Below are 17,888 nucleotides of genomic sequence, written 5' to 3'. Positions count from 1 at the left end.
TATGTTTTATCTATGAATACCATTATTTGTGCAATGTTCGAACTCTCTGAAAACGTAATTTGAAGCTTTGGAATGCATTTTGACAGTTTCATCTGACATTTTTCCGGTTTCGAACGTGAGTAGCGTGCGTTGGCGTACGAGGTCGATAAAAAAATAATATTGTTCGTACGTCTCGATAGTTTTGTACCTCTGTTTTTAATTATAATAATGGTATATACAGAAGAGTTTTTAAAGAATAAACTCGTCAAGGAGTTGGATGCAGTACACGTCGTAAGTTTAACCTACTTAGTCTCTTTCCACATCAACTCTAATGCGAGATACCGGCGCGCGGACTAACCTCGGCTTACGTTTGCAATCTCATTTTTCAGTTTGATGTGGGTTTTTAAATTTGCGCCGAAGTATGAAGACTAATTCGATGAACGTAACGAATCTGCCGCGCGGCTTCCTGTGGCTGAGCGCGACGCTCGCGGTCCTCGTGCGCTGGGTCGTGGCGCTGTACCCGCACTCGGGGGCGGGCCAGCCGCCCATGTTCGGGGACTACGAGGCCCAGCGCCACTGGCAAGAGATAACTCTGCACATCCCGACGGGCCTCTGGTACACCAACTCCACACAGAACGACCTCATGTACTGGGGGCTCGACTACCCGCCGCTGACGGCCTACCACAGCCTGGCCGTGGGCCACGTGGCGGACATCTTGGACCCCGAGTCCGTGGTGCTGTTCTCATCGCGGGGCTACGAGAGCGTCCTCCACAAGCTCTTCATGCGCTGGACCGTCTTTACGGCGGACCTGTACTTCTACATCCCCGCCCTGGTGGGCTTTTCGTACGTCAACTACAAGTTGAAGATGAGAGAGCTAAAAGCCCGGGGAATGTCGACTCTGATCAAGAATATCTTCTTCCAGCCGGAAGTGTCCGCACTGATCGGTCTCTTGTACCCTGGAATAATCCTCATCGACTATGGACACTTTCAGTACAACTGCGTCTCCCTCGGCTTGTTCGTATGGGCCACCATGTTTATATTACTGAACAAGTTCGTGCTGGCTTCGATCTTCTTCGTTCTGGCTGTGAACTACAAGCAAATGGAACTTTATCATTCCCTGCCTTTTTTCTTGTATTTGCTACGACAATGTGTACCTTCTAAGCGTAAGAGTGTTAGATATTGTATAAATCTCCTTGCCCGGATCGGTTTGACCGTAATTATAACGTTCGGTATAATTTGGTTGCCATATCTGTCCAGTTTGGACGCCGTTTGGCAAGTCCTCTTTAGATTATTTCCCGTGGCGCGTGGAGTATTCGAAGACAAGGTGGCTAATGTTTGGTGTTCCGTTAATATATTTATCAAGTTGAAAATGATATTCGATAACGCCGCTATGGCCAAGGTTTGTTTATTATCAACGTGTTTGGCATTGTTGCCATCGTCGCTCGATTTATTCTTTCGTCCGAATTCAAAAAAGTTCATATTGTCTCTGATCAATTCTTCTCTCTGTTTCTTTTTGTTTTCTTTTCAAGTTCACGAGAAGAGCATTCTGCTGTGCGCCCTCCCCGTCCTCCTCCACATGCCCCTCGACCCCGTGCCTTGCCTCTGGTTCCTGATAGTATCTAACTTCAGCATGTTGCCTTTGTTACTGAAGGACGGCCTATTTCTGGCCTACCTCTCGTCGAGCGTCCTATTTTTAAGTACATTCAGTGTTATTCTTATGATGATGGATCGTAATATTGGATTTATGGATATATTCAATGTCACTAGAATCAACAATATTCTTAAGGGCACCCACAACCAATACAGTGGGCTATTTTATAAGATATTCAATTTATTATTCATGTTTTCGGTATTAGTGATGTTAGCGCTAACAGTAGCATCCGTAGCCATTTCCCCACCAATGAAATACCCCGATCTTTTCCCACTTCTAATCTCTTCATTTTCTTGTTTCAATTTTTTGTTATTTTATATTTATTTTCACTATTGTCAACTCATAATTCCCAATGAAAGTACAAACAATATTGTTATCAAAAAAGTTAAATAAAGCAATATGTAAAATTGTAAATAAATATATTTATTAAACTATCATCTATTATTTCTCTATGGTTATTATTTGAAAATTTACTTGAGAATTCCATATTTCAATCTGTCACCAAGAAAATAAACTGTGTATTCAAATTTATACAAACAGATTTTTTAAAATTAACTCAAACTGATTGCAAATTATCAACTTAGATTACACATAATATCAAGCCTCAAATAGAAGTTAACTTAGGTATGAATAAAAAAAACATGTTTTTCAATTTCCTAGGGATATGAATAGGAACATGAAAGACAAAAAGTGTGGATGTAATATAAGATAATGACTTGTCCGCACATCAAGATTAATATCAATAATTGATACTTTATAAAATCTGAAAAATTGTCAAACCAACTAAGATTTTATTTACTAGCACTTATCTCTGTCTAACATAACTTGTAAAAAGTTTTTTCAAGTTCCAAATATTTTGTTTGCAGGAGGTGACGGATGAATCGGATGGATGTGGGGGAAAGTTCTCTGTAGTTATTGTCTCTGATAAGTTCAAGGGGAAACCTCTGCTGGCCAGACACAGGTATGTATTCTATACATTTAACAGTTACATATAAAAACTAAGTGATTTCAGAGTCAAATTATATGATACTTAGTGTATAAATAAAACACGAGTGATACTTTAATCCACAAATTTGGAATATCCAGTGACCGGTTTCATCGCTTTCGCGACATCTTCGAGACTGATATCTTTATTAAAAAGTTAAATGTATTTATACAGAACAGAGGTGAGGATACATAATTCAAAGTTATATGTAAGTAAATTAAATAAAGTTATTTTTATCTTAAGGAGATATTCTCTAATGGACTTATGCAGCAGCCAAATTGTAATATGCCTCCCCATAAAATTAACTTAACAGATAATAAAAAATATTTATAAAAAGAATACAAAATCTGGCTGAAGCAAATTAGCGTAGAAGAAATGTTAAAAATATTTAGGTTTCTTTTTTTTTTTTATTGAAAAAGATTTTTTGACAAAGTAGTTGTAAATGTTTTGTACATACATAGTTAATTATAACATTTCTACCTCTCTAATAAAGTGAAAAACTTGTGTTTAGAGAGGGAGTTCGTTTTACATTAATATTTATATGTATACACTGTGGATTTTGATCTTTTGTTGGCTAGACTTAAAACACTAAATATGACACAACCGGTTATAAAATGGTTCGGATCGTATTTACGAGCTAGACAACAGTGCATCAAAACACCAGATCATCAATCGGAATGGGTTGATATTGCCGCTGGAGTACCTCAAGGTGGAGTTTTATCACCATTACTATTAATCCGATTGCAGATTGTCTCAATTGTTCATATCATCTCTATGCAGACGATTTACAATTATATCTTCATTGCAGACCTGAAAACACCAGCGAAGCAATAGAATCGATGTCTAATACACTAAATTGCGTGTCAACATGGACAAAAGAGTATGGTTTACTAATCAACCCATCTAAAACACAAATTATGTTTGCAGGTAGTCAAAGATTGCTTAGTAAGCTAGACATACCTTCACTTGATCCTCTTATTGTCAATGGTACCAATATTCAATACAGGAAATCCGTAAAAAATCTAGGAGTACAAATGGATGAACATCTCTGCTGGCGAGCTCATACTAATGAATTAAGCTGCAAAATATTTTTCAGTCTACACTCACTTAGAAGGTTGCAAAAATTCTTACCCGTTAGTACTAAATGCACTCTTGTACAAGCATTACTACTACCCATTCTAGATTACGCTGATGTTTCCATGACTGATTTAAGCTGTGAGCAACTCGATAAACTTGATCGACTTCAGAATACATGTATAAGGTACATTTTTGGTCTTAGGAAATATGACCACATTTCTGATTATCGTAGGCAACTGAAATGGCTCAAAATTAGACAGCGGAGAGACTATCACTCCCTCTCACTTCTGTTCAATGTACTTCATAGTCCTAACACTCCTATATACCTGCGTGAAAAATTTCAACGCTTATCAGTTCATGGTTTACCTCTTCGTTCTCATTCTCAAGGCACTCTTTTAATACCCATACACAATTCCTCTTTCTTCTCTAACTCATAAAGTGTCCATGCGGCTCGACTGTGGAATCATCTCCCATCCACCATCAAAGATGTTACTACATTATCTCTGTTTAAATCACGTCTGAAGAAACATCTCCTTTCTCTTCCTTAATCTCTCCTCCTTTCCTTTTTCCTCTTTCCTCTTTTTTCCTTTTTCCCATTAAGTAATAGTTTTGATTTAAGGTAATTTATAAACAAATACGTTTATTTCTATTTTTATATACTTTCAGTTTTTTAATAATTTTTTTTCTATTGAATATGTTCTGTAACTTTTATTTTATTGGTTAGTTGGAAGAAATTGCCATTTGGCAATAAGCCCGCCAATGTACAAATAACATTATGTACAAAAAGTTAAATAAATATATATATTTTTTTGTTTACATTTTATTTTTACTATTTGGATCAGATTCCTTAAAATTAGATATTATATTCTAAAATATACACAATTTTCCATTGTATGGCATTCAGGATAGGGTGGGTCTCATGTGTTGTTTTAATTTAGATTTAAATGTTTTAAAATTTTCTATTGATTTTAAGATTTACGGAAGATTATGAAAGTTTTTTTTTCTAACATATTAATAATGATTTAAAGCCGCAGTTGTGTTGCATCTGTGTAAAGGTAAATTATTTAGAAATCTAGGGTTTCGAGAATTTTGTAAATTAGTGGGTACTACAACAATGAACGAAGTGAAGTTTCACATGAATAATGTCAATTAAAATTTTTATTCTATACGGTCTTCCTTAGAAAAAGTTTTCCTAGTGAGAAGGCCTCTTTGTTTAAATTTTGTATAAATTTCTTTCATATTGTATAGCAATAAAAAAATGTGCTTGACAATAGGAACCATAAAACATCTTTCCCGTGTAGTATGTACACTGTTGTACTACAGATTTGAACATTGTAAGTTTCTTCAAACAGATTTGACACAGGTCAAAGTATCACCTATATATACTTTACAACGTAATCTCATCCAAGTGATTTATGAATAGAATTAGCATTTACTTTGTATCACTTTTGTTATTCGAAATTAAAATGAGAATTGATTCCTCAGTCAAGAGTATTCAACCAAGATACTATCATTTAAATGACTAGGTATAAAGTAAGTCAAAAGGGTAAATGACGGTAGATGCATAAAGTTATTTGGCAGAAATAAAATAAATATTTTATTTGTGAAAATTAGCAAACTTCGATGAGAAAGTTCAGTAGTTTTTTAATTTATTTTTTTAATAGATTATGAAACTAAGTTAAAAAAATATTTGTCCATTAATTTTTTTCCATTATAAACAAAGATTAATAATAAAATAATGTGACCTCACCGGGGTTCCATGTGCCGAGGACACTTAACAATATACTAATAATAGTATTATCAACGCTGTCCCAAAACTCAATGTGTTCCTTTCGAGGGCTGATATGCCAGTTTATAACTCACGAGAATATAATATGTACGTAGGCATGACCTCTCTGATGAATTTTAATTGAACGTAGTTATACAGCCATAGAAAAGTGAAACTGAGATAATAGCCATTTTGTGAAAAAGGTGAATTATAAAATCTACACAATAGTTGGAATGTTTTTTATTTTAACAAATGATAAACAATGAATAAATATATTTTTTTTTATATTACAAACAAGAATCTTATTATGTATTTGAAAAGTTTAAAAGATTTTTAAAGTACCATAAGATTTTTCTAGTTTTGTAGGTGTTTTCTGCAAATTGAGAAATGCCGTTTATGTGATCGACACCTTTTTCCGAAGGTGATTAATACAGTTTTTTTGTATGAAAGCGGTCAGGCAGTTTTTAGCAGAACATAGAATCGACCTTACTGCACCTGATAACACCAATATCTAATTTTTCCAAAATTGTGAACTGGCTGCTTTCTGCATAACTACGTTTAATTACAGTGGTGAATTACAGCACAAAACACTCAGGGTTAAGAAAAATAATATTGAATCTATGTTCTCCTTCGTGAATTTTGTGAAAATCTACACCTTAGATTACTTTCTCGACTGCTATAACAACAATTTTTTATTTATGTTACCTGAATAACTCTGAGGCATTTAAACATTCAAATTTCTTTGAGAAAATTCTTAGTAGAAGTACATTGGAATTTATTACAGAAACAAAAGACAACTGGTATATAAATACACAAATTTGAATAACCATTGACCAGGTATCACTTTCGACACTTCTTCAAGACCTAATTTTTAAATTTGAATAGTTCAGATTTTACATCCTTAATTTTTTCACAAGACAATTTTACCAAATTACAACAAAATCTTTACCAAACTGTTACCGAAATTACATAACCTTTTTTGCTCAATGGATAAGCAAATAAGATAAGCAAATTCTCCAGCAAATATAAAATATATTGCAATTTTATTTTCAGACTTGTAAACGCAGCCTTGCAAGAAGAACTCAAAGAAATTCACGCCTTTTCTCAAAAAACATTTACTGTCGAACAGTGGGAAGAAGCCAAGTCCGCTTAAGCTGAATTCATAAACAATAAAACAATTTATATCACACAACATTCACACGCTTTACCAAAAAGTCACAACAAAATGGAATTAATCTTCTAAATAAATACATAAGCTATCATTTATATTTACCAAGCAGTGACTCCAACAAGTCAAGTTGACAATTTGGTATTTTCAAATCGTAAGCCCAGTTTTTATTATGAAAAGTATGGATATACTAAGGTACGAAGTCTCAGCTCCCGGGAAGGTAATCCTTCACGGGGAGCATTCAGTTGTCTATGGAAAAACGGCGATTGCAGCGAGTCTCGGAATGCGAACTAGAGTAAAACTCCAGGTAAAGATGTCATTTCTTAAAACATAATCTAATACTATCTTGAAATATTATCAAATGATGAGGAATCTTCATTAGCATCTGTGACCAATGCCTCTCAAACCCAGTTCAAATCTGTTTGCCTGGCTTCAGGGTGTTGGTTGAAATAAAGAGGAATACCAGCTTTGTGACCTTTTCATTACCAGCCTATTTCTAATTTTGGACTGAACCAAACCAAAGAATGAAAATTATCTCTCTAGAGCTGCTGTTGCTGGATATTATTAAGTTGCACCAGGCGAATCCCCATTCCAGTCCATAACACGCAACAAACGTGACTTTATGGTGCCTGGGGATTGCGGGAATGTCTTATAAAAACAAAGACACCTACTAAATTATAAATATCGTTATTATCAACCCATTGCAACACAAAGCCGGCAAATCGCCGGCCAAGGTCAATTTGTCACTGACACAAAACCGGCGATTCGCGGGTTTGTCTTTGAAGTGATTTTTTTTTACATCAAAACTGACTTACAATAACTTTATTCATAAAAATGACATAAATAAGTATATTTCGGTTACTGATTTCATAATAAAATATAATAATCACAATTTATTTCACATTATTTATTACAAAATATTAATTCAGTCTTAATGTTATTGTAATAAAAAAATCGGCCTCTTGGTGTAATGGTCAGCGCGTTTGCCTACCATGCAAGGGGTCTCGGGTTCGATTCCCGACGTGGTTGATACAAAATATTGATTTAAAAGGGTGTTTTTACACTAGAATATTTCATAGTGGACTGGTACCTGAAGCGTAAGACTGATCATCTTACCTTTCATGTAACATAAATGATCAAGATACTCTGCAATTGGTGTACCAATGCAGAGCCCTATGCACCATTAGGTGCGGAAAGGGAAATGATAATGATGAAGAATTAAAAAATGTGTCTAATTTAAATAGTGTGTTGTATGAACAAATTATGTCATCTTTATTAGTGGTGCAATGGGTTAATATCTTGATACAAACATATCATGTTATAATATATCACTGATAAATGTATATCCTTCGAACCCTGCCAACGAGTAATTCGAAACAAAGTTGAACACAAGCTATAAGTGATGTCTCATCTCTGTTGCAATCAATTTCTTTTTTTGTTCCCAACCGTGTCATCAGAAGTAATCTGCTATTTATCAAATCTTCTAAGAGCAACTTTTGTTCTTACGCCCCAATGTCCAGAATGTGTAGATTAGTCAATTCGTCGCACAACTTGGAACTCTTTGGGATAGACCTTCCGGCTTTGCGTAGACCTCTTTGCCGTTAACACAGTGTGGGATAAAGATAGATTGGCATGGGTTAGCTCGAAGTCTTAAATGTTGATTGTGTTTTTTAATATATTGTGTACTATTATTTTATTTTCAATCTTGAAATAGGGCACACGTAAACATATTCTTATGTATGCTCTAACAATAACAATGTACTTATATTTCATTTATAAATTGTTTAACTCATATTTCTTAACCTTCTTTTCTTCATAAATGTTTTTTCCCACATCATAATATTTGTTTACTGCCTTATATAAAATGGAATTTTGTGACTGCGCCTTTTTCTAAATGGGAGTCTGATTTTTTTACATTTTCTTTGGTATTGTGATCATGTTCATGTTTGATCAATTTTTTTCCAAATTTTTTTTATTTTTTTTATTAATAATATTATAAACAAATATCATCATATTGTAATATATTATTTGCTCATATGCTATCTACTAGACACTTTAAATTAATTTAACATCAATTTGTGTATTGATTTTTCTAAAAAAATATAATGTGCCAATATGTCTTCTTGCTCATACTGATCACCGTGCTTTCGGATGTGACAGGGTTTAAAGAACACCTTGTATAAAAAATTATGTTTTTAAAATTACAATTTTGCATACTTGTAGTGGTTTCTCAAATGATTATAAGACTCCATAAATTCCAAATAATCTTTGATGAATATTTCTTCATCACAATAACAAAAGAGTTAAATGTTTTGACTCAATGCAATTTTTATATTTTGTAGGAAACAAAAAATACAGGGGACCCACATTTGACTGTCAATTTACCCAATCTACGCTTTATAATGGCGTTCAGTTACGAATCTTTAGCCAGGCTATTCAACATCCCCTCAATAAATCAAGATGAAGAATACGACTTAGAAAATCCAAAAAATATCGACCACGATGAATACTTGAAGAATATTCATAAATTCCTCGACGAACAGAAGTCTAAATATGAAATACAAATAAGTAATGTGCAGTTCCAGGCGATTGCGATAATTCTCTATGTGTTCTGCGCCATTTTTCGTCATTTTGATTTAATGCTGGGTATTGAATTGACCGTAGACTCCGATTTGGCAATCGGAGCCGGTACAGGGAGTTCGGCCTCCTACTCTGTGAGTCTTGCGGCTGCCATGTTCCAGTATTTGAAATTACACCAAGACGAATATTACTTATCAACCTTTTCAAAAAATGGCAACACAATTGACTCAAAAGATTTTACGTTTGAAGAAAAGACTGCCATCTCTGCTTGGGCGTTCTGCTGTGAAAAAATCGCACATGGGAATCCTTCAGGTAAACATTCTGCATTGTTAAATCTACTGTCCGCCTCTCCAGACATTGTCAACATAAAATATTAATTTTGTAAGGCGGATGAAGAACACAGTTATATATGTGAAATAGAACCAAAATCCTGGACGAGTGTTTTCATCTCGATCGGGGCTCTCAGGTAAAAGTCCTGAATAAGGAAATCGAGTGGAGATAAGTCTTTCTCGTTATGTAGTGATTGGCACATTCGCCTACTATTCTCGAGGTCCTAGGTTCGATTCCTGGCAGGGTGGACGTGAAATAGTTATTTTCAAGGCTTTTTAAACTGCGATACTTCATTGTTCCTGGATTGGCACCTGTAGTGTAAGTCTGATCGCCCCACTTCATGTAACAGACAACTAAACTACACTGCATTTGGTTCACTAATGGATTTTTTTAAACATTTTTTTTGCACCACAACAGGCCAGGAGGCCTAATTACAGTGGTGAATTACATCACAGAGCACCCAGACTTAAGAAAAATCACATTATAATTTTTGTGTTCTCACCGGGAATCGAACCCGGAACCTTCCGTGCGTGAGTCAAGCGTCTTGACCACTACACCACGGAGGCCGCACCACTGGATGCAGAAAGGGTAATGATGATGTTGATGCTTGTAGTTTGGCCTTTTTTAATGAGTTGTAAATAACTCAAACCCCTGCCTATGATGCTCAGAATACTGAACAAAATCTCATTAAACGACATTGTCGATGTTTCCCTACAGCAAAGACCATCATCCAAGAAGCGAGCGGTCTTCAATCCTGGCTTAAAGGTTACACTCTCGACACATTGCCAATGCCATGTCTGTCATACTATAACCGTGCTATTTATTTATTTCTAAATTATCTTTAATGCCAACCCCGAGGACGTTTGTCTGCCAATCGATTGGTTAAAAAATCACTATTTAAAATGAGATAGAGTGGGTTTGAACCTCGGACCTCTGATCCCCCGAGTTTGCAACACTAGCCACAATCCGACTCAAGAATATAATAAATAATTCAACACAAAACTATTTTATTCTAGGTGTTGACAATGCAACATGCACCTTTGGATCTCTAGTCCAGTTCAGGAAAGGGTCAGAGCCTATCCCTCACTCTTTCAACTTGAGGTTGAGAATTCTCTTAGTAGACACAAGAGTCAGCAGACAAACTCGTGACCTTATCCAGAGAGTGGTAGACTTAGGTCAGAGATATCCTGACTTGGTTGGTTCTATTATGGAATCTCTTAATCAAGTGGCATTGGCTGCACTAAAAGTAAGTATGGGTTAATAAATGTCTCACTAGATATACAAATAAAGAAGTTTTACTTACCTTATGATCAAAAATGAACAGGAATTTGGCAAAAAAACGCATAACTGTAATTTTTAATAAATTTATTTATTATCCCCTTCAAAATACTCGCCGTCTACAACGATACATTGATGCCAACGCTTAATCCAACGGTCCATGCACTTTTCATAGGCGTTCAAAGGTATGGCAGCGGATTCTCTTTTATGACATCAATGGTCTCAAAGCGCGATCCTCTTAATGGCAATTTTAGTCTTGAACTTTTCAGTCTGACAAGGTCATTTGAATAAATCCTTAGCATGTGATTTATGAAGGTTAATGAAGCATTGACTAACATAAGGGACATCGAGACAAGATCAGGATTATTTATTTAGTGCTCGTTTAAATCATTGTAAACTTCAACCAAAAAATCCAGATCTTGTCTCTTATCCGAGTATTTAGTGTGGTTCTGGTAGCATTGACTGATGAACAAAATATGTTTTTTAATTTTTTTTTTTATTTATTAATAAACAAATTAAAATACAATATTACAACTAAATACAATTTTTTACAATAATCAAATACATATATTTACATTTACATGTATATGATTTATGTAAATTGGCCTTGTGGTGTAGTGGTCAGCGCGTTAGCCTACCATACAACTGGACTCGGGTTCAATTCCCAACATGGTTGACATAAAATAATCACTAGAATATTTCATAGTCCCTGGACACTGGTACCTGAAGCGCAAGACTAATCATCTTACCGTCATATAACAAAAATGATCAAGATACACTGCGATTCGTATACCAATACAGTGCCCTATGCACCATTAGATGCTGAAAGGGAATGATGATGAAACTCTAAACACAAGTTTTCACTCTATTGGAGAGGTAGAAATGTTATTATTAATTATGTGTGTACCAATCATTTTGTAATTTAATACTTAATCTGTCAAGAATTTTTTTTCAACAAATTTTATTGAAATCAACAATATTTTGAGTTTGTCTAAACTTTTGTAGACAAAGACCGGATTCAACTCCCTGGGAGCTGTTTATATTAACATATTGCAACAGAGATGAAGAACATTTTAGAGATAAAGGTTTCAGCTCTTTAACTTCACAAACATGAACAGATGAAAGAATATAGATGTTCAAATATGGGCAGAATGATGAATGTTACACAGTGTGTAAAGTGGCCACTTAAACCAGCCAATGACAGGTCATAAGCCCTGTAGATGCCTAGACTTCTATATTACCTTCTCTAAAATGTTCTTCATCTCTGTTGTATTATATACATATAAAAACTACTGTTTTTTGCTAGAAAATTGTCACATATTCTATGGAAAATTGGCTGGGGTTCAAATTATTACTTTTTATTTATTATTTTCAGGTCATAATGGCTATGAACAGTGATACAACGAAAAGTTTGGATGATGACTACAAAAGACTGTCTGTGAGTTGTGTATTGAATACTTAACACATTTTAATTCAATGACGTATAATATAATAAACACGTTACAAGCACTTTGTCAATTGCTTAATTTATTAGGGTATTTTCACAATGGAAATATTTTATTTATATTTTTTGGGTTTTTTGGCGTCACGTCACACGTCATGACCATCGAGTGCGCTCAATCAACATAACAATATATTTACTTGTCTTAGTACAGATGAACTGTGTATAATGAAAGTAAATGGCGGCCTTCGTGGTATAGTGGTCAAGAGGCTTGACTCGCGCACGTACGTTTTCAGGTTCGATTCCCAAAACAAAAATATTATGTGATTTTTTTCAAGCCTGGGTGTTCTGTGCTGTAATTCACCACTGTATTTAGGCCTCCTGGCCTGTTGTGCTGCAAAAATAATTATAATAATATGTATTAAAATGGAGGAATATAATAATAATTATTTTAGTGTTGTTAGGCATAAAGAAAGCAATTAATAATATATTTTAAGTCAGCAAAATACCTAGAACCTGTTTGAAATTACTATACGAGTAATATAAGGCATGTAATAAAATACATATTCAACGTTAACGAAAAATAAAATTATCTTTAAATATATAATTTTGCTGTACGTGTGGTGTCACTGTACTCCTCCTAGTTTCGGTTTTTAGGGATGGGAGCAGGAAATTTCTACTCCGCCAGCACTTCTTACCGCGAATGCAATGAACGTAGATCCTCATAATTGTTTAATTGTGTTCATCACATATTATTTATTACTGGCTTATTATTTTCAGGAATTGTTTGACATAAACCACAAGCTTCTCACAACCCTGAACGTCTCCCACCCGACTCTCGAGAGGATTCAGTTAATCTCGGCAAAATTTGGCTTCAGTTGTAAGCTGACTGGAGCTGGCGGTGGAGGGTTAGTATATCTATAAATTAATCTTCTCTCGTTAATTTAAATCAAAATTCTCAGATATTCACGGCCTTTCAGATAAAGTTTTTCTCGGTTATTTATTTATTTATTTTATTTTATTATTATCTCTGAAAGCAAGAATTCCCAGCAGAGAATCACTTAATTACCCCCTGGGCCCGGAGACATAGCTGTCGATGGAACTTCCAACCAGCGGCCCCTGTTATAGTTTTAATTAAATTTAAATACATGTAATTCAAATACATTTTCATTATAAAACTTCATAAAATTGTATATTTTACACCAGTTTTTATTATATACATTCAAACAAAACTTATAATTGTTATTACCCTATACTTAAATGATTTTAATTTAATTTCTTTTATTTACATAATTATATAAAATCATGATTTACAACCCCTGCTTGCACTTGTATATAACATAGAAATTTGTTTAGTCTCCCACCAGTCTGACGATGTCGATCACAACAAAACCCGGTCACTGGTAAAAAATTTATAAAATAGTTATAAATAAAAGTGGAAAAAAACTATAAAGTATTTTTATTATTATAAATAAAATGCAGTTCCACCAAGAAATGTCAGTAGAAAAACTCAAGATTTATACATAATTGATATTGAAATATTGTGTCCCTGGCGGTATATACATTGAACGTTTGAATAAAATCAATATTACTTTCACTTGATAACCCCCAGGAAGTTATAGCGTATCATATAATTGATTCAGAGAGAGATAAATAAATAATTCGTAAAGTATTAACAGGGACATAATATTATAATATGTACATCAGCTGAGTGGAAAACTGATCTACCCAAATACGTCATTACGATGCTCTTGTGACGTAAGACTTATTATTAATACAAAATATTAGAAAATGTAACTATGTTAACTATGTAACTTTATTTTTAAATTTTAAAAATATATTTTTTAAATTTTTATATTTGAAAAAATGTTAATTATGTTTAATGTGTAACTTTTTCTTATTACATAGTATGTATAATGTAAAAGCCCCATGGGCGTCAAAGAAAAGAAAAATAAAAATAAATAAATAAAATAAAATAAATACCTCAGTTTTGGTGGTATATTTATGTACCACTGTGTTCTAGATGTCCTATAAAAGGTTAAACTAACCAATGACAAGTCATAAGTCTTGTAAATGCCTAGACTTCGTTATTCCCTTCTCAAAAATGTTTTCCCTCTCTATTGCAATATTCTAATCATTTAAAATAAATTACATTCATAATTCTCATTATACATTTTCATCCCTTTATACATTAAACAATAGGGAAATATCACATTTTTAGGGGTAAATATCAAGGGTCTATAAAATACAGTTAAAAATATTTTTTTAGTACTTTTTAGTAGCATAGAAAATATATTTAAATGTATAATTTTGAATTCCCGTGAAAACGGTCCATTGCATTGGCCACGCTCCTAATACGTCACGATTGATTCGGGTAAATTTTGAACTTTTTTTAGACTTTAAATTTAAATAGAATCTTGACATCACAATTATCAAGGCCAAACATGTCGCGTTTTTGTAGGGTCGTATTTTTAATAATTTTAGAAGAAACAGAGATTTCCATAGCTTCAACGCTAGTAATAAAGATATGCTAGTTGTGCTCACTACTAGACTGCAAAAAATTAATAATTCTTTTGCCTCAAACTGCATTCAATTCTACAATAAGGTACCTCTTGAAATTCAGGCTTTGCCAACAAAGAAAAATTATTTTGACAAGCACAGCCTGTTTGGAAGCTACTATAGAGTCGATGAATATTTACAGGACAAGACAGCTTGGCATTAGATTTGCAATTTTCGATTTAAATTCGTTCGATAGGTTTATTTACTAATTATTGATTTATATTTTATAGTTATAATCGATTTATTGAGGATTTATACAATATCCATATTAATTTTTAAATGACAATTAATTATTCTAAATTCATTTCATATATTTTTTATCAATATTTGTAGTATGTGATATTTCCCTATTCCACATAATTTAAATACTGGAGTCTTTTTTCTGGTAATATTTAAGTTTTAACTATTTTAATAATTTAAAAGTATGGTTTTCTTGTGTCTGTTTTTATTACTTGCGTGATTGTGATACTTCTTTATCTCTCATCTTTTATTTTTAGATTTGCTATTGTCCTTATTCCACACGACGCCGACGAAGAGGTCATCCAGAAGTTGATACAAACATTAAACGGCAGTGGATTCCTTGCCAAACTGACTGAAATCGGCGGAACCGGCGTAACCTTTAATTTCGTTTTACCTTAAAAATTACAGATCGCTGTCTACGATTCTATACACTCAAGTGTGAAACTTAGCCGCTTGTGTTGCATATTGGAAATATTGAGATCTATGTAAAAATATGACTTTTAAAATGTCATTTGAAAGGTACACGGCAAAAACAGGCTCATTAACGGCTGTCAAATTTTACAGTATAAAAAAAGAAGTATAAAAACCTTATTTGGAGGATCATCGGGTCATACTACTACTACTACTACCGTCACATCATTTCTCCGTTGGGGTAGGCAGAGAGAATGGACCTCCACACACGTCTATCCTGGCATACATTCCTAGCTTCTTACACATTCATACGTCTTGTGATTCATACATGCCCTTTGGTTCTGTCTGCTTTTGACTCAATTCAATTAATTTATTTAAATATAATATACATTGCAAACATACATTCAATATGTACATATTATAAAAAAGAAAAAATGCATGAAAGAAACTCATGTCAAAGTAGTAGGAGAATCCTGCTCCGGAAAACCCCTTCGGATACATGGAACAGATCAATATCCAGAGCGATGTTGTTCAGCATAGCGGTAGCCCTTCCAACAGGCATAACCATCGGCAGATTGGTCCTGTATATCGGAATATGAAACAATCTATGCTGATGCTGTCTTAGGTAATTATCAGGAACATACAAACCAATGCTCATCATAATCTCAGGATTATCGACAATACCGCGCAACAAGCGATAAAAATGTGTAGTCAAATACACATTCCTTCTAGTCTCTAAACTGTTGTAGCCAAGCATGCCCTGGAGACTTAAGATTTTGATTTATCTGATCATGCCACCCCTTCTTTTGTCATCCTCATCTCACATTACCGTTCATTATTGCCATATATACATGTTTTACCATTCGTTCTACATGATCAAACCATCTCGGAGACCCTTTCTTAATCTTATCTCTTATACTTGACTCAGATTTACACTCTCGCCCGATTTCATCATTCGTAACCCTGTCATACATTGATTTCCCACACATTCATCAAAGAGATCGCATTTCAACGGCATTCACTTGGCTTTCATCCTTGCCAGTTCCATGTTTCACTTCCATACATAAGTGTTGGGACTAAAACTCTAAGAGACTAAATAAAATGTGTTAGTTGGGGTAATCATCACATTTTGACTGTTTTTTTTGCCAGCCGCGACCACATATTTATTTCCTACAATGAGTAAATTCAATGGTTTTTAATGATTTTTTTACTATTAATTTGTTAATAAACTGTCAAACTAAGCCAGAAAAAATATTGTTTTATATTTTTATGTATAGTATTATCATAGCTATGATTTTTTTAAAGTTTTGTAATTACTCCCCCCGTGATGTCACTAGTTGTCGTCGATGAGTACTGCTAATTGATGAGTTGGTTTCCCGGAAACCGGAAATCTATCACAACATTATCATTGGTTGATTTGGAAGAACTTGCAACGTAGTTAATTTTTATTCATTTTTTCATACTTTTCGAGAAACTTCATAGTACAATTAAATGATCTAATTTTTATCCCGTGTCAGAAAACATTTTTTTTACCCAATTTCCCATACCACGGAACTTCCTTGTTCATGAAACAGACAGCCACATTTTGTAAGCTTTGAATATTCCATTCTATTGTCCATTATATCATACGCATTTAAGAGTAAAAAGGGCATTAATGTCTCCAAAATCTAATAATGTAATGAGCCCGTTTTAGCAGTGTACCCTTCATTTATGACTGTTATTTAAACTTCACAAGTGTTTTGAAAGTAAAATGTTTAAAAGACTAATGATATTTATTATCTTTGACTTAAATATGAAATTCTGTAATGACAAAACTGTCCAAAAATAAGATTTGAAGGTCTCCATAATGAATTATCATATCTGCCGGTTTTAACGTCATAATATTTTGATTATTTAGTGCTGGTACAAATCAGATTAGGTTAATAAATTAAATTACAAAGCCCATTTTTTTAGAATAAGTTATCAGACTTACGTATTTTTATAATTAAAAAATTATATAAAGAATAATTTAATTGTAAATTAATGTATGCGGTTCGAGATATATTGTTACAAACCTCGCTCTGGGAGTTTTTTTTTTACTATGAGCAAATCACAAAAAATAATTGTTTATCAATACATATGTCACAGAAAATATATGACTTAAAATATAAAAAATCGAACACTGATTTGAGTCTACTGAACACTATGTATTTTATTTTTACAAATATAAAAACAAAAATTTCGTGACAATTTATGTACACGCTTGCATGATTCGTTATTAATAGATGAATCATTTTACAATTGCATGTAATTTTTAGAAATTCTTAAAATATAAATATTGAAAAAAAATACATTTATGTTTATATAAATTTCTTCATAATATTTCAATCGTGTATTAAAATTATAAAGAACACCAACCTATAATAATATTATTGATATATT

General features: G+C 33.5%; 1 protein-coding gene across 5 annotated transcripts; it reads left to right on the top strand.

Annotated features, from left to right (window-relative positions):
* The first annotated feature begins 79 nt into the window (after positions 1 to 79).
* Positions 80 to 15,902, top strand: gny (ALG6 alpha-1,3-glucosyltransferase garnysstan). Of its 5 annotated transcripts, XM_088224941.1 has the most exons (9): positions 80 to 270; positions 2,497 to 2,591; positions 6,514 to 6,588; positions 6,809 to 6,935; positions 8,971 to 9,520; positions 10,555 to 10,784; positions 12,192 to 12,254; positions 13,038 to 13,165; positions 15,314 to 15,902. In XM_088224941.1, the coding sequence occupies exons 1-9, from the start codon at positions 208 to 210 to the stop codon at positions 15,453 to 15,455; spliced, it is 1,473 nt and encodes a 490-aa protein (XP_088081067.1). In that variant the 5' UTR covers positions 80 to 207; the 3' UTR covers positions 15,456 to 15,902. The 5 variants fall into 5 exon arrangements, with proteins under 5 accessions (XP_088081067.1, XP_088081063.1, XP_088081066.1 ...); XM_088224940.1 differs by lacking the exons at positions 80 to 270; positions 2,497 to 2,591; positions 15,314 to 15,902 and adding an exon at positions 13,295 to 13,703 and having other exon boundaries at positions 6,514 to 6,935; XM_088224939.1 differs by lacking the exons at positions 80 to 270; positions 2,497 to 2,591; positions 15,314 to 15,902 and adding an exon at positions 13,308 to 13,498 and having other exon boundaries at positions 6,514 to 6,935.
* The last annotated feature ends 1,986 nt before the right edge of the window (positions 15,903 to 17,888 follow it).

Source organism: Micrasema longulum, unplaced genomic scaffold (genome assembly GCF_059751315.1).
Source record: "Micrasema longulum isolate JH-2025_06_02 unplaced genomic scaffold, ASM5975131v1 h1tg000321l, whole genome shotgun sequence".
Taxonomy (NCBI): Eukaryota; Metazoa; Arthropoda; class Insecta; order Trichoptera; family Brachycentridae; genus Micrasema; species Micrasema longulum.
The sequence above is the reverse complement of the archived record's forward strand: the minus strand, read 5'-3'. Positions and strand labels throughout refer to the sequence as shown.